Source organism: Apium graveolens, chromosome 7 (assembly GCF_009905375.1).
Source record: "Apium graveolens cultivar Ventura chromosome 7, ASM990537v1, whole genome shotgun sequence".
In the NCBI taxonomy this organism is placed as follows: Eukaryota; Viridiplantae; Streptophyta; class Magnoliopsida; order Apiales; family Apiaceae; genus Apium; species Apium graveolens.
In genome coordinates, this window is record NC_133653.1 from 261,121,110 (window position 1) to 261,138,188 (window position 17,079).

At 36.0% G+C, this 17,079-nt stretch overlaps 3 protein-coding genes across 4 annotated transcripts; 2 read left to right on the forward strand and 1 right to left on the reverse strand.

Moving 5' to 3' along the window:
• The first annotated feature begins 3,271 nt into the window (after window positions 1–3,271).
• Window positions 3,272–8,300, forward strand: LOC141671425 (uncharacterized). Its single transcript, XM_074477672.1, has 6 exons — window positions 3,272–3,486; window positions 5,216–5,561; window positions 6,066–6,717; window positions 6,790–6,993; window positions 7,071–7,311; window positions 7,412–8,300. The coding sequence occupies exons 2-6, from the start codon at window positions 5,281–5,283 to the stop codon at window positions 8,194–8,196; spliced, it is 2,163 nt and encodes a 720-aa protein (XP_074333773.1). The 5' UTR covers window positions 3,272–3,486; window positions 5,216–5,280; the 3' UTR covers window positions 8,197–8,300.
• An 890-nt stretch (window positions 8,301–9,190) lies between these two features.
• Window positions 9,191–10,089, forward strand: LOC141671427 (photosystem I reaction center subunit N, chloroplastic-like). 2 transcript variants are annotated; one of them, XM_074477675.1, is made up of 3 exons: window positions 9,191–9,588; window positions 9,699–9,824; window positions 9,921–10,089. In XM_074477675.1, the coding sequence occupies exons 1-3, from the start codon at window positions 9,295–9,297 to the stop codon at window positions 10,023–10,025; spliced, it is 525 nt and encodes a 174-aa protein (XP_074333776.1). In that variant the 5' UTR covers window positions 9,191–9,294; the 3' UTR covers window positions 10,026–10,089. The 2 variants fall into 2 exon arrangements, with proteins under 2 accessions (XP_074333776.1, XP_074333775.1); XM_074477674.1 differs by having other exon boundaries at window positions 9,195–9,588; window positions 9,917–10,089.
• A 300-nt stretch (window positions 10,090–10,389) lies between these two features.
• Window positions 10,390–15,186, reverse strand: LOC141671426 (putative polygalacturonase). The gene is made up of 5 exons (XM_074477673.1): window positions 14,380–15,186; window positions 13,382–13,502; window positions 12,168–12,342; window positions 11,573–11,643; window positions 10,390–11,457 (listed from the first exon to the last, which is right to left on the reverse strand). The coding sequence occupies exons 1-5, from the start codon at window positions 14,827–14,829 to the stop codon at window positions 10,832–10,834; spliced, it is 1,443 nt and encodes a 480-aa protein (XP_074333774.1). The 5' UTR covers window positions 14,830–15,186; the 3' UTR covers window positions 10,390–10,831.
• Window positions 15,187–17,079: the final 1,893 nt, after the last annotated feature.

Here is a 17,079-nt window from a genome sequence, read left to right on the forward strand (position 1 = left end):
TTTTGTCGGGGTTTCCTTCAAATACTTCTATATCCTCAATTTCTTCGAGAGGGGAGCATGAATTGCTCGTAGGTGTATCGATCAATTCCCTTGGGTCGATGTCGAGAACTTGGTTGACCTCTAAATCTTCATCTGTCTTTTTCCTTGGAGAAACAGTGGTTAGATAACACTGCCTAGTTGTTGCTTGATCACCTACCATTTCTCCTATACCAAAGTCTGTAGGGAACTTCATTTTCAAATGGGAGATGGAAGTTATAGCTCGAAGAGCGGTGATCGTCGCTCGGCCCAATATTGCGTTGAAACTTGAGGATGCGCTGATCACGTGGAATTTGACCATCTCCCAAATCTGAAATGAAGGAGAACCAAAGAGGACCGACATGTCGACAGTTCCAACTACATGCACCTCATTCCCAGTAAACCCGTATAAAGGAGTTCGAGCATTCTCCAGGCGTCGATCCCCGAGATTCATCCGGGAGAAGGCATGGTGATATAGAACGTCCACAAAACTGCCATTGTCGACTAACATTTATTTTACCGTGTTATTTCCCACTCGAGTGGTGATGACAAGGGCGTCCTGATGGCCCTCGATGAGACCAGGGCGGTAGTCATCATCTGAGAAGGAAATGACAGGAGAAGGGTTTGCTCGAGGGCGTTTAGCTGCTGATGGGTTGACATTAAAAACTTCTCGGGCATAGATTTTTCGGGAGTTGTGAGAAAGCCCTCCAACAGCTATGCCACCAAAGATAACGTCAATTACCCGCTCTTCTTCATCTCATCTATGACGTCGAGGAGAATCCTCTCGTTGTACATAATGCACAAGCTTCCCTCGACGAATCTTCCCCTCGATGAGGTTACTGAGTTGAAAGCATTGTTCAGTTGTGTGACCTGTATCTTCGTGGTAATCACAGTATCTAGAGCTCGGAGGATGACCCGGTTTCATGGGTCTCGGTGGGCGATAGTCCGGATCCGTCTTCAGGACCGCTAAAATGGTCATTTTTTCAGTGTTAAGCTTGGTGAACTCTTTCTCTGGTCGACTGCGGGGTTGCCAATCTTTCTCTCTTCTATCCCTTGGGGGATGGTCGACTGTACGACCAGGTGGCCATCGGCGACGCTCTTGACGTTTGTCACGCGCGGGAGATCGCGAACTGTAGCTGCGGCGCCGTTCGTATCTAGAGGAGCGCTTAGGGGACTGGATGCAACTTACCGCCTCTTGGAGCATCATGCGGTGTTCTATGATTTGAAATGTTGCTTGCAAGGTTTTTGGTCTTTTCTCAAAGATGTCTTCTAAGAGCAATCCATGGCAGGATTTATCAATACCTGCTGTCAGAAAGTTGACTGCCATTTGTTCAATTAGATCTGGAATCTCTGCTATTTCTTCTCTGAATCGGGTTTGGAAGCTTCGGAGACTTTCTCCTGAACGCTGGTGCATTGTTATTAGGGAAGCTGTGACCTTTATTCCTTTGTAGTTACTGGAGAATCGAGCTTGAAACTTGCTCTTGACAGTTGTCCATGAGTCGATTGATCGAGGGGGAAAATTGCTGTACCATCGAAGGGCTGTGCCTTGGAGGCAAGTGGAGAAAAACTGACACCGGGCGATTTCTGAGTGGCCGAAGAAGGCCATGCACTCGTCAAAGGTGTTGAGAAATGCTAACGGGTCTGAGGATCCGTCAAAATGATCGAGGGCAGGAGTTTTCAACGTCCTGTCGATGCGTGCTTTCTCGAGGATCAACGATAGGGGGCTCTCGGAGATGGTTTCAAACCCTGACTGATTTCTCATTATGGTGCGCATCTGGGCGATTTCCTCCTGCATTTTGGCGAACTCTTCATGGGAAATAGACTCCGTGGACTCAGTTTGATGCGAGACCTCGGCGGATGACACTGTCCGCTGTCGACGCTCGCACGGTTGTGAATATGTCGACTCTGCCAATGGCTCATATTCGTATTCGGCGGCGTCGTCTTCATCATAAAACTCATCATCTTGTTCCTTGTTCTGTATTGTTGTTTGTTGGAGCTCTCGACGGAGACGGTGGATTTCACGTTTTCGCTCGAGTTTGGCCTGCAGCCTCCGAGTTTCACGTTCTAGTAGTTCAAGTTCTTCATCTGAATCAAATGGTTCTTCTGGTTCTTCTGGATTTTCTTGGTTTTGATCATTTAGCCTTTCTTTCTTTTCTAGATGTAGTCGTATGTCGCTTGAGAGAACCTTCTTACCTTTGGAGGTATGTACTCTGAAACGCTGATCTGAGACGAACTTTCTCTTCTTGTCTCTTTGACGTGTATCTTTCAAGCTCAACGGCTGGCCCTCAGGAGGGTCTTCAGGTGGAGGAAACAAACATTTCGGCTTTAATGCCGGTTGTTTGGGCAGTTCATGACTAGCGTGGGTCGAGGGGTCGGCGACAATCTCTGCCGTCAACTCTTTCACCTTAGTTGGTCCCAGGTGGGCTTTTATTTACAATGTGGGCTTCTTGAGCCTATTAATAAGAGTTACATTATTATTTTCCTATGTCTTCTTGAGCCCGTCTCTATAAGTTCTAACATATATAATGTTGGATGGTTTGGTCTTTATCCCTTATATATTTGCTTTTCAAAAAAAGAATAATTTAATCAAATTACGTAACTATTTGATTATGTCTATAGTTTTATTAAAAGCTATTATTATCACGTCAAATTGAATATATTAGCATATTTGATTTCTGTGATTATTTTTTTGCAATTGTTTATGAATTTTGTATACGAACTTGGGGTGTTGTTAGAGTTTTATATTATACAAGTTGAATATTATAGTGTAATTTCTCTGATCTAAATATTAAAGATTATGTTTTCTTTAGAAGTTCCCAAATTTTGGGTAAAGAAATAATCAAGTTACAGATTTAAAACAGAGAAGGTATAGAAAAATAAATAAGATTTTATACCAAAATTTGTAATTAAAATTTTAGTTTAACATAATTGAAATAGATTCAAAATAAATATATAAAGATCATTTGCGGACATTGAGGTACAATTTTTTTTTTTACACAATTACTGTATCCACATGTTTTTAGTCTTAACCTTTTTATTACGACAGACTTCAGCGTGACAAAATATGATACAAATTTATATAATTATCAGCTCAAAAGGAGGTGATACGAATTGGTATCATAAGGAAACATGTACATAATTTTATTTTGGTATCTAAACACCGTTCATTTTCTAGTTTAAAAGTAAGTTTAAATTTTTATTATTTATAACTTCTCTCAAGTCTCACCTAAACACTAAACATTAATAATTTAAGAAAAAAAATAAAAAAAATAGAACACACACACACAACACAAACCTAAAACACTAATCTTTACCAGAATGAGTCGCAACTGATAAACCCTTCCTCCTTTCTCTGGGTTTTTCTTTCGTCCACCACTAATATTTACATATACATACATATATATATATAAGCACGGTGGCTACGGGCAATTCTGAACCATACGGCGTCGTTTTCATCCTCACTTATCACAGGTTCATACTGTACTCTCTTTAATTTCTTATTAATTCATTACAATTATATGTATGTATGTGTATATGTGGATTAAAGGTCGCATCATTTTCTGATTAAGCCGTGGATTGAGATTATTGACATGATTATGTATATGCTGTGATATGTGTATATGTTGTATGTATGCTGTAGGAATAATCTCCAATTCTCGATGAATGAATTGACGTTTTTACTATTTGTTTATAGAGGTTTAAATGTATTGACCTTGTAAGGGCAATGTAAAGTTAAATAATTTAACTTGATTAGGTTTTGCTGTATGTATATATGTTGTAGGAGTAATCTCGATGAATGAATTCACGATTTTACTAGTAAATTTTGTTTTAAACCTCGATACGTAAATAAAAATTAAACTTGATATTCTGTTCTCTTGCTGTAGTATACATCAGGTTTCAATGTTTTATGTATTACAAGTGTAGCTTTTATGTTTATCGAAATATATGTATTTTAGAGGATATGTTCAATTAAATATATATGTACCCGTATATGTGGGCTGGATAATATATATATGTAAATGTGTATGAACTGATTCCCACTAAAAGTTTGTTAAAATAAACACCTATAAAGTTTCTTGAACATTTTTAATCTTAATTTAAACAAACCATATTTAGCTAATTAACTTTATAATTTTGTACCATAATTTTGGAACGGGCTAGAGGAATTGTTGGAATTAAAAGTAATTTATTAAACTTAAACTCATATAAATCTAAACATATCTAAGGTTCAATGCATATAAAATTAGATGTAACATGTTCAAAAAAGTTTCTAAAGTTTCCACCTTGGATTTTGTGTTGATAGCTTCCTAGTTCCACCTCATGCAGTTGTTGTCTCGACCAAATCATGACATTATTTGTGAAGATCTTGTTGCTTTAAATGAGTGTTCATGTCTTTCCAACATTACAAAATCAGATTTTGATAGTAGGAGATTTAATGCACTTGAAGTCATGTTGACGGCTTAGACTTGACAATCTCTGTGTGGCTTCCTTTGCTTTAGTCATTGATCTAGGCTTTTGACGACTTTTAAGCAGATTCTTTCAGTATAGTCTCTGATTGTCTCCTCTTCACACTGTTACTTTATAGTCCCTGATTATGCTATTGAGGCCTCATACATGTTTTATGTTTAATATCTATACATCGTCATATCACTTCTTAGTAACAATCTTAACAAGTTCTCGGATTTTTTCTAAGATTTACTATTTTATTGCATTAATTTGTTTTTTTTTTACATATTATATTTTTCAAATTACAGTTTTTTTTGCTGTTTATCGGCTTGTATTATATATGTTTTTATTTCACTTCTACTTGTTGTTTCCCTGATTGAATTTTTAGATTAAATGAATTAAAAAAAATGAGAAATTTGTGAAGCATGGATTTTGGCTCCCTCGTAACCGAATTTATGGCTTTGCCAGTGGTTGGTTGAATGATTAATAAAAGGGAAATTAGGAAATATTGAAGCACTGATGCGGATCCTACCCGACCATGTTCACTACTGTCATTTGCGTGTACACAATACGCAACAACAATTCTCAGCACATATAGCAACAATCTTCATGACATATATGTGATTGTTGCTTTCAATTGGATTTAGTGCTACTTAATTTACAAAAAAATTCCTTATTACATTTTTTGATACTGTATAAAATGTATGGGATCCATGGTTATTATAATCTAATCAGTGGAGCATTTTTCTTCCAGGTGCTATTGATGGTGGATGCAAGAAAATCTGAATGAACTCTAAATATTAAGTACGTCTACTGCAGATGGATATAACTACCTCCATTTTCAGTATTCCTGTGCAAGATCCAAAACCAAAAGGCGAAATTTTCTCATCAATTGACTTACATTGGACCAAGTTTGGAAGTGCTGACCGTTATGATGAAGTAGCAGTTATTCCTTACGAACGTGTTGATGCATTTATAGATGGAGAATCTTCCAATGTAGAGTGCCCAACACAGTTCCATATTGAGAGGGGAAGGAAACGTGTAAATGGAAGCTTGCAAAATAAGGAGTACAAGAATGATGAGTACCTGGAATATAGAATGTAAGTTTTACGTTCTGTGTTCCACAAGAGAGTTCTTTGTAAAACAAATAATAGTCCTGCAAGAACATTTACATTGCAATTAATCATTGTATGATAAAGACATTGATCATGCTACGACTAATAAAATTGTATCTTTAGTTAAGGGATAAAAATGAGAGGAAATAAGCCTTATATTTCCAATATTTGCAAAATTTTGTAAGTTTGACACTTTGGAACAGAGGGTTACTGTGCTTTAATTCCTTTCTTTGAATCTTATGCTGTATTTTTTTCATCAGTAGCTAGCTTAGCATGCTCTGGATAGGGGTAATCAATATTGCATGGTCTGTTATACCATCAAGTTAATTAATAGGTATTATTTTCCGTATAAGCTTAAATTTGTTAAACTGGAGAACATAGGTTTGTTGGGCTCTTTTTGTTAATATATTTTTGGAGCGGGATCACATATCAAGGATAACAATTTGTCTAATTTTTTGTCAATATTTTCTTTCAATTATCTCTCTGAAGGTTTTGGTGTTCCTTTGGTCCGGAGAATTATGGGGAAGGTGGGGATATATTACCCAGCCGAAGATATCGACTAAACACTCGGAACCGAGCCCCTAGACCCCAATCCATGCGAGGTTGTACATGTCATTTTATAGTGAAGCAATTGTATGCACGACAACATCTTGCATTAATAATATACAATGATAGGCGCCACGTAAATAAAGCTGGATTCGTCTGCCATGGGCCACTTGACAGAGATGCAATTGGACACGGGGCCAAAAAAATCCCATATATATGCAATGAGATCCAACAGCAAACTATGTCAATGATTTATCTTGGCATTCCTGAGGAGAATGTGGTGGAGAAGCACATTGAGGGGATCCAGAGGTACTGTGGTTCCAATGCGAAAGTAGATAGACTTGCTTCACAGTATGTCCATAAACTAGGGATGATCATAAAGCGCTCTACACATGAGTTGGATCTTGATGATAAGGCTAGTGTTCGATTATGGGTTGAGCGTAACAAGAAATCTGTTTTCGTTTACCAAGATGCTTCAGAGACTGATCCTTTCATCTTGGGGATTCAAACTGAATGGCAACTCCTACAAATGATACGTTTTGGGCATCGCAGTCTAATAGCAGCTGATTCAACATTTGGTATTAAGAAACTTAAGGTACTCAAACCGATCCTGTTGGTTTATAAATTTTCCTTGATTATTTATACTCATGATCTTTTTGAATGGCAGTATCCCTTGTGTACACTTCTTGTGTTTGATTCACGGCAACATGCACTCCCTGTTGCATGGATCATCACTCGTAGCATTGCCAAGTTTGATGTGTCTAAATGGATGAAAGCTCTAGTAGATCGTGTTATTGCTGTCGAGCCGGGATGGAAGGTCAGTGGGTTCTTGATTGATGATGCAGCAGCAGAGATTGATCCGATAAGGCATGTTTGCTATACCTTTTACTGGTTTCTGTTTGGGTATAAATCTATAAACTGATTCACTAATGTCATAATTTCAGGGAGTCTTTTTCATGTCCCGTGTTATTTTCACTCTGGCGTGTTCGTAGATCATGGTTGAGGAATATTGTTAAAACATGTACTAATATAGAAGTTCAGCGAGAAATTTTTAAACGACTTGGACAGGTAGCATACAGCATTTGGAATGGAGCGGATTCTTTTATTGCTCTGAATAAATTCACCCAAGATTTTGTTGATCAAACCGCTTTTATGAAATATTTTACTGCTACCTGGGTTCCTAAGATTGGTTAGTTCTCCTTCTCTCCCTTCCCCCTCCCTTCCAAAGATAATTGCTCAATTCCAACTATTTAGTTTCACTAGTTACTTTGTCCATTTTGTTCTTGTAGAAATGTGGCTTAGCACGATGAAAAGCCTCCCACTAGCAAGCCAGGAGGCATCAGGTGCTATAGAAGCATATCATGTGAAGTTAAAAGTCAAATTGTATGATGACTCTCATCTTGGTGCACTCCAGAGAGTTGATTGGTTGGTCCACAAGTTGACGACGGAATTGCACTCAATTTACTGGCTTGACCGATATGCAGATGAAAGTGATTCTTTTCAAAATGTCAAGGAGGAATATGTAGCTTCTACATCCTGGTATCGTGCAATGCAAATTCCTGATACTGCTGTTACCTTCGATGATAAGGATCACCTCTTTGCGAAGGTTTTGAGCCAAAAGGAGAGAAGCATGAAACATGTCGTGTGGAACCCGGGGTCTGAATTTGCGTTCTGTGACTGTGAGTGGTCGTTACAAGGCAATCTTTGCAAGCATGTTATCAAGGTCAATATGATTTGTGAAAAATGTCAAAGCTACCAGAATTCTATGTCATTTCAGTCTTATAGGGAGATTCTAGCAAATCTGTATAAGAAGCCAATGGATGGTTCGATTTCTCTGGATCTGTCGATGGCCTGGACGCAGCAGATGCTTGATCAAATACAAAAACTTGTTGAACTTAATAATGCAACTGATATTGGCAGTGTAGTAAATAATCTGCCATTAAAATGGGTTGCTAAGAAAGGTAGAACATTCACCGGCAAGCCACATTCCACACTTGCATTGCCATATGATACGGAGAATGCACCTGCACCTAAAAAGCATCGCAAGAGAAGGAGACTGTCACGTTTAGGGTGACTCGTGAAAACCACCCAATAGTTGATCCACAAGTGTATCCAACTCTGTTTCTTATTGGTTTACTAAAATAATCCGGAGTTCCAATTCCAGTATACAATTTAATCCTTCTTGCGTAAAGTAGGGGTTAGTTTTCACCAGCAGACACCCCGGGCAAGTGTAGAACTTCTACCTTTCCTGTAGCTTTTATCATCTGGATATGGTTGTTGCTTCTGTTATTACTATATCATTAGATATCTGTCTGCAGACTTGCTCTCATTTTTGTTTAAGATTAACATCTCAATGTCAAGTATCTGTTCTTAGGGATATTTTTTTTAAAAAAAATCTTTACATTGTCAGGAAAACAGTGTAAAGGTAGACTGGCCCCTGTTCCGATATTTTTTAAAATTTTGCATTAAAGGTTTATGTAAGCAATCTTGGTCTGCTGATTCGCATTTCGGATTCGTTCTAGGCAACTGTTAATCTGTTATCATGTCATGTAGCAATATATATAAGTTGTGGGTATACTTTCTTTTTGTTGTTAACAAAAGCAAGTCTATTCTGTAGAGGCAGACTCTGTTTTGTTTGAATTGAGTCCTGTGCAGCTGGCCTCTTTTGAGACAAGAGTAAAAGGTTTGTGAAGCAATCTTTTAGGACAGTTGCTACATGTAACACTCACAGTACACAACTAACTTTGAAAATGCCTGAAGTATATAATTCACTGTTCTTGATATTTTTTCGATGTTTTGTAGGTTGTTAAGCTGATTTATACAAATGTTTTAATATAGCCTTTTTTTTAGGAATACACTATTTTTCACTGCCAGATAATGCAGCAGAACAGATTGTATGAATCACATATGCTGATTACAAACATGGTAGGTCCAAGAAAACCAAGTTCACCACACATTTACATAGCTAGCACAAGCAGAGTGGACCACTACAAGACCTTAACTTGCCAATGGGAGTGTGGAAATCTCACCTTATCCATCCTCCTCCACAACATATAATTTCATTTTGTAATGCCCTATCCATAAACCAAATAAACGAGCCACCACAACCCAATTATTGCAATCCAAACTTTGTAGCTCTTTCTGATCAAAATATTGCAGAATTTCGATACCAATGGCATCCATGAATTCTAGTGTGCTTGCATGCAGCTATGCTATAGCAGGTACCGGATCATCGGAACTTAGCCTGAGCCCTAAGTTTGTTTCAATGCCTTCCTTGGCTGCTAAAACACCAGTTATCAGGGCTCAGAGTGTTAAAGCTTCTGATTCTAGTGAATCACGAAACGACGGCAGCCAAGGAAGAAGGGCTGCACTTCTTTTCCTTGGAGCTGCTCTTTTCGCCACTGCTACTTCTTCTGCCAATGCTGGCCCAATCGAGGATGCACTCGAGAGATCGAAAACTAACAAGGTTTGCCATCATTTATTTGTGTTTGATCATGATCAGTAAGGACTGGTTATTGATGCACTTGACTTGTCTAGTTTGTATTGACAAACTGTATTTATGTTATTAAATTACAGGATTTGAATGACAAGAAGAGATTGGCCACAAGTGGAGCAAACTTTTACAGGGCATACACAGTGCAATTTGGTTCATGCAATTTCCCTTACAACTTCACCGGCTGCCAAGATCTTGCCAGGCAAAAGGTCAGTGCATACAGTAAAAATTAACCAAAAAAAATCAAGAAAAATTTAGAAAAATAGCATAACTGTTAACTGGGTCATGGCTAATATTGCAGAAAGTGCCTTTCATTTCTGATGACTTGGAGTTGGAGTGCAAAGGAAAGGACAAATACAAGTGTGGTTCCAATGTGTTCTGGAAATGGTGAAGCTTGCAAGTCCCTCTAGTCTCCACCTCCCTCATGTATCTTAAATTTAAATTAACAAGTAATAATATATTTCTTCTGTGATCTTTTTATGTGCCTATTCTATTTAGCACCTAACTCAAAGAAAATAAGAAATAGCAAAATAAATGAAAGAGAAGTCATAAGGTATCAAGGTTTTTAAGAGCTTCTTACTAATTATTGAAGAACAAGCAACATTTGGATATATATTTTAAACAAAGACTTTGCTTAGGCATGAAGAGCAGAATTTTTAAGATACAGCTGCAAAATTGATTTTGCCATCCACTTTGGCTGTCAAGGGTAAAAAAGATAGCTGATGAAAAAGGGGACATGGTTGTGCAAGAATGATATCAATAGACAAAACTAGAAGTCACTAAAAAAGTTCTCTATATATTCTGTCTTCAACCCAAAATCAAAGGCCTGTTTACAAAGTAACTACTTGTACATCCTTATGTTAACAGATAAACATTTAAAAATGGTCTTCCAAAAAACATTTTAAAGAATAAAGAACAATATTTTAGTCCAAATTCTATTCCCTGACCCCTGAGGTGCGTGTAAGCTTATGGGTAACAAACCCTGTGTCTCAGCATTGAGCAGCTATGTGCACATCAAGTGTCAAATATTGAATATAGCTGTATGCCTCAAGAACATGCATCATTCCTTGGCATTTCAGTCAAAGAGACGAAAACCTTTGAAACACGCCCATTCGGCCAATTTGCTCAAAGCAGATAACCACCACTGAAGCCATATTTCACGTGTCTGCAGACATTTGAACCATGTATCATCATATTCCCAAAGCACTCAAACTAATCAACACCAAGATGAAGAGCCATTGTTTTGTAATTCAGAACATGGTGGCGGATGAATTCCATCACTTGAGCCAGAAACAAATTCACAAGTCCACCTTGCAGATGGTGGCAGGCCTAGTATGCTAACATTCTTCATGCATATCCCTTCAAATGGTGCATTCACAATACCTTCAAGTAATGGGGCTTTGGATGAATTGAAGCTGACCACATTGCTAATAGATATACCCTTTACCTTTGGGAGAGCTTTCAAATCCCACTTCTCATCAGGATGGTCATCGGCACCTCTACTAAATCTTATAGGCACCTTAACTCTCTCCATTGTAATGTTGCTTATGGTGATATTTGCAATATATCCACCTCTCCCTTTATCTGTTTTTATTCTAATCCCAGCTGCTGAATTTCTCACATGCAAATCCTCCACTATCACATTTGAAATACCACCAGACATTTCACTACCAATTCCAACTCCAGAACACGTAGGCGTTGTGCCTGACACTCTGCGAACAATTATGTTTGAACTTGGACGAGACATAGCAATACCATATTGGTCCCAACCGCTCTTCACTGCCACAAGATCATCCCCACTCTCAATATAACAATCTTCAATGCATACATTCATGCTTGAATCTGTAAGTAGAAAAATCTGTTTAAGCCTTCGCTTGTGATCAAGCTCAATTTAACAAAATTAGAAATGTAGAATTGAGGACACCATCTGCAAAATTATTATTTCTAAACAATGTACCTGGGTCTATACCGTCTGTATTGGGAGCCTTTAGAGGAGCCAAGATTGTCATATCTTTTATCACTACATTACTGTAAGAAAGAATGACAACGTTTCAAATGTATAAACTTCAAGAGCATGCTTTTATAGTAAATACCAAACGTACAAGGTTCTAAAGTTGAAATTTTATCAGCATCATAATTCACTTAACAGATAGGATAACAATAGATCATTGCATTTAACAGAGCCCCTAATTGTTAAAATGATGTAATTCCCTAAATAAACAAGTCCTCAAGCTTGCTTCTTTTCCTTCTGGAATGTAATACCATTTCACAGCTCATTTAATGCGGGTGTCAAAGTCAAGATAATACCCAATTTGTAACCTGGACACCATTTTCAATTAGTAATCCTATCCATTTATATTTTATAAGGACAAACGGTAAGGTATACAAATACAATTAGGAAGATTAGGCTCCACTCTCAAACAAGTTAATGATTTTTAATCATAATACTGCAGAAAAGGAACTTTAAATATTAACAAGTAGCAATGATTATTTCCACAAATCTTATAAAGTATATCATATCAAAATTGTGAGTGCAAGACAATATATCGGACCTGCAATAAACAGGATGGATGGTCCAAAATGGTGAATTGAGAAAGGTGAGATTATAAATGAGTATATTTTGTGAGTTCATCATTTCAACAAGGTGCCCTCTGGTATGTTCTAATGTCCTATTCCACCACAGTTCCCACCACATTTGTCCCTGACCGTCAATAGTGCCATTCTCCCCTGCAAACAAGCAGACTACTTAGCATAACATTTAGTACAAAATTGGTTTTACCATGAAGTAGGACACTCAACACCACAGTGTATACACAAGAAAATCAATTTTAATATAGACAAAGAGATTAAAAGTATATATATTTTATCTCCGTTAGATGTAAATGCTTATACAAGATTTCTAAAAGCCACTTACAAATCTGTAAAAAGCAAAAGATTCCAATGAGAAGAGGCATATAAACATCAAAAAGCATCCATTGTGCAAATTCTAATCTTTTAGACCAAATATGTGAAAAAAAGGTGCCAGATTTAAGATTTACTTAATAATTAATTTGACCAAACCCAAGGATCCAGCAATCCAGTTATGATCTTATTGCCTAAAACACTAATACACTTTCCTCTTTTTGTAAAGTAAAAGATTATCACGCGTTTCTCGCCAAATGTTTGACTTTGTAGATTGTCTATAAGAGGTGGACCACAAAGCATAAAGAGAAAGTGAAAATATTAAATTTGTTGATTTTTTCATTCAATATGCCAAATGTAGTGCAGTGGAAGGCAAAAGGTTTATAATCAATTTATTCTAATAAAAGGGGCATGATGCCCTTCTGCTTACACATAAACAATTAGTAGGCCTAACATTAGAAGGTATGATTCCCTGCATCAAGATGATGCCCAAGATCTTCCTTCCCACTATCATTAGACTACATATTATTTAAGATCAACTATCTATTAGTTAATTACCAAAAAAAAGACTATCTATTAGTTGAGTACTTGACTTCCACAATCTCTAAAGACTCACTTCCTTTTAGGTTGTTTTATCTTTATACCAACTTAAATAAATTCAAAATGTAACTTCATAATCGTTTTAAAGTAATCATGTCCTTTCACAAGTCCATGGGTAAAACCATTTTTTACATGTTACTTCCCAGATGGGATATCTTGGTTATATATTAACGACAGCCACTACTCACCACCCCATTTCAAGAATCGGCGCTCTTCCACTTCCCAAACGGTATAATAATAGTAATAATAATACATCTTCACATACCCGTAATGACAACATTAGTGAGACCATCTCCATGAATAAGGCTTATATGTCTCCCTCCTAATCTTTCTCTCCCTCTTCCATAAGAAGGTAATGGTTCAATAATAGGCCACTCTTCTGGATTCTGCATTTGAGCATATGAATATTGTCACATGATCACATGACAAAATTTATGAAGTACAACACAAATATCAGGTGCAAACACACTTTCACACACGGGATTGAGATAGGTTACTAAAATACAATGTTAGAGCCAGATAGCAAAGACAAAGAACTGAAGAATAGGTCAGAAATGTAATTTAATGAATAACATGGAGTCGTGGACAAACACAAAACTTCAAAATACCATTTTTGACATAACACCTTAAATAACAAATACATTTTCATTGCCAGCAAATCATTTCTAGATTCTTCCAATGTCACAAACAAAGCTAATTAAACCTTCAATATAGACAAGAATATTTATATACACATCAAATTCAATAGAATATGCCTATCTGAAGGTCCAAAAGCTCTACTTTGCATAAGAGATAATAACAAAGCCAGTAAAAAAAGTGTATAACCCATCACAAGAAAACTATATACATATAATGCATCTATATACCTGCATACAACATTACTCAAACTACTCAAAATATGACCATTCAAAATCCAAAAGCTCAACTTTTAAAAAAGATCATAATAAGGCCAGTAAAAATAAGTAAAAACACATCAACCCATTGCAACAACATCAAATACACACACAAACATCTACACAACTGCATACAACATCACCCAAACCAATCAAAAACAGCCCACTTAAACTCAAAAACCTCAACTTTTTCAAAATCAAGAAACTTCATGAAAATGTAAAAAAATCAAAACTTTACATGCCCCTCTTCAAGAAAAAGGGTAAATTTGCTCAAATAAATCAGAAAATGGCCACCAAACCTCAAAAATCCCAACTTTATTAAAATCAAGAAAATTCAAGAAACTGTAAAAAAGATCAAAACTTTACATACCTGAGACCCCAAAATTACAGCACCCTCTTCAAGAAAAAGGGTAAAATTACTAGTAAGATTAAAACTCCCAGTGACCCATCTTCCTCTAGGAACATTCAGCTGGGCCCCACCTTTTTCTTGCCAGGTCCCCATAAAACTCATTGCCCTCCAAAACGCTGCCGTATTAGAAGTCTTGCCATCTCCAATCCCACCAAAATATTTTATTGATTTCACCATTTTCCTCTCCGGGACATTCTTGAAGAACCCAACACAAGTGGGTTTTTTGACCCGTCCCGAAAACCCGATGACCCGACCCGGAACTGGCCATATGGGCAGGACTGATTTTTCATTCTTGATTTGAAGCGTGAGGATTGAAACCACTGTGAAGAGTAAAAGTAGAAAGGCCCATGATGGTCTTGTGTTCATGGTTGCCATGAGTCTTTTTGTGTAGGGGATTTCATTGTCCATCATGTTGTGTGTATATTTGTGTGTGTATAGAATTACATGGTGTATTGATAGATGATGTTTTTATTGCTATAGAATCAGTGTGTTTTTATGCATGTATGTATGTTGTGTGTATGTGTGTTGTTATAGAATCAGTGTGTTACTGTACATATCCGTGTATATGTGTGTAGATTATAAATTTATACATGCATGAAGAAGCTTGTGATATAGCCTTATAGGGATGGGGGGAGAGAGAGAGGGGGGGAGAGAGATGGTTTTAGTGTGCAGATTGAAGAACGAAACAGAGAGAGAGAGAGATGGTTTTTGTGTGAAGATTTAAGAACGAAACAGAGAGAGAGAGAAAATTTTTGTGTGAAGAATGAAACAGAGCAGAGATCATATGTCTGATATGATAGATCACTCTGTTATAAAAATGGACTGTTTTTTCAAAAATTGCTGATAAATTATTTAAAAATTGATTAAAAATATTTATTGTATTTAATCGATTTTTGATAAATCGTTGATTAAATATCTAATTTTTTAAAAATCGTCCGATAAATCGTAAATCGATATTTTAACCGAATAGTTCCGATTTTCGAAATCTGTAATACTGATCGTAGATGATTTATATATATATTGAATTTTTATTTATTATTATATGTTGGGTTTATTTTATTTTATTTATTTATTATATTTCTGGTTTGAAAAGATTTTGGTTTTGTTTGGATGGTTATGAAAAGACAAAAAGGTGGATCTTGGGGACTTACTTTGGATGGCTGATATTATGCTGTTTACTTTCTCGGTTGATTTGCAATATAAATTTAAGAGCCAAAAATATTATTACAATTACCCCTGAAAAATAACATTTCTTTTTTATTCTAAATTAGTTTAAACCAACACATTTGACTTTACTAATCAGTTTCATCAGCAAATTTATTTTTTAAGTTAGCGTAATAATTATTATTATTACGAATATTTTAATGACAGCGAAACTTTTGAGTTATAACAAGTAATATATAAATTTAACATTTTTTATTCTAGTAACCGACAAAGTTATAAAGATTTTTAGTTTGAGCACAGACATTAAAAATACCCAATTATAAATTGGGTTAAAAACTCGGATGGATTACTCGGAGAGAACTACCAAGCACACAAGAGGAACCAAGGAAGCTTCGTTTATCACCAAGGGGGTGGATAGAAGCCGCTCTTCACGGGTCAAGTTATAGATTATTCAGTTGTTTATGCGGTCTCACGGGTCAATTGATATATTTTTTTATAAATTTCATTTTTTAGAAAAATGTTAAATTTAGAGCCCACTGAAAAGATCAAAATAGCCTTGCACGATCCTAGAAAAAATTAATCTAAGGGTAAATCTAACCTTTTCATTTATTTTTTGCCCCTGAATTTAAAAAATAGCCGTGGATTTAATATTTTTAATATATCCCTTATTATTATTTTTAAGATCTATAAATTTATTTTGAAGATAATTTTTCTTTTCAACAATTAAAAAGAAACTACTTTAACGAAATTCTTGTCAGGAAATTTAATTTGCACAAATTAAATGGAACTAGTTTAGCAAATTTATGCCAGGAATTCGGAGAACAAACATGATTTTGGATCCAGTGACTAAAGAATTCAAGTTCTTATTTGATTTGTAAAAAGAGTAATCTCAAAGTTACAAAATTAGGTATAAAAAAGTACTCCCTCCCCTCTACCATTTAATTCAATACATGTTTTTTTCAAATACACGGAAGTCGGAACCCATTTAAATTAAATATAAATTAGGAGAAAAATTAGATATCCAAAATTATATCCCAAATTGGTTTCAAAATGCCTCATGACATGTTCTAATTGATCATCATACAATTAATAAGATTGAAGCTCATATATTCACATCAATCTTACCGATCAAAATAGCCAAAAATGCTGCATCACCCATATCACATCATTTTGAAACAATTTTTTGAATCTAATTTTGGGTACTACTCGTAAAATATACTTTCGTAATTTAATTTTATTTTTTTTTCCTATATTAAACTTTAAATATTAAATTTTTATTCAAAAGAAAAAAAAATATAATAATTTACATAACTATACTTTAAAGGAATATTAAAATGTGTGTCGAACACCCCGTTTCCCGATGGGCAAACCGAACAAAGGAAGTATATAAGGCCATTTCCAACAGTTTTGATCCAAAAATTCAAATTTGGATTATCAGTTGATCAAAACTCTGATCCAAATTTTTGACGAACTCCAACAACGTGATCCAAATTTTGA

Excerpts from the sequence above, each read along its gene's own strand:
- LOC141671425 (XM_074477672.1), top strand. The coding sequence starts at position 5,281 with ATGGATATAACTACCTCCATTTTCAGTATTCCTGTGCAAGATCCAAAA. Across the intron at positions 5,562-6,065 it reads GAGTACCTGGAATATAGAAT|GTTTTGGTGTTCCTTTGGTC; the intron begins GTAAGTTTTACG and ends ATCTCTCTGAAG. Across the intron at positions 6,718-6,789 it reads TTGGTATTAAGAAACTTAAG|TATCCCTTGTGTACACTTCT; the intron begins GTACTCAAACCG and ends TTTGAATGGCAG.
- LOC141671427 (XM_074477675.1), top strand. The coding sequence starts at position 9,295 with ATGGCATCCATGAATTCTAGTGTGCTTGCATGCAGCTATGCTATAGCA. Across the intron at positions 9,589-9,698 it reads AGAGATCGAAAACTAACAAG|GATTTGAATGACAAGAAGAG; the intron begins GTTTGCCATCAT and ends ATTAAATTACAG. Across the intron at positions 9,825-9,920 it reads AAGATCTTGCCAGGCAAAAG|TGCCTTTCATTTCTGATGAC; the intron begins GTCAGTGCATAC and ends TATTGCAGAAAG.
- LOC141671426 (XM_074477673.1), bottom strand. The coding sequence starts at position 14,829 with ATGATGGACAATGAAATCCCCTACACAAAAAGACTCATGGCAACCATG. Across the intron at positions 13,503-14,379 it reads CTGTAATTTTGGGGTCTCAG|AATCCAGAAGAGTGGCCTAT; the intron begins GTATGTAAAGTT and ends GCTCAAATGCAG. Across the intron at positions 11,644-12,167 it reads ATCCATCCTGTTTATTGCAG|TAATGTAGTGATAAAAGATA; the intron begins GTCCGATATATT and ends TCTTTCTTACAG.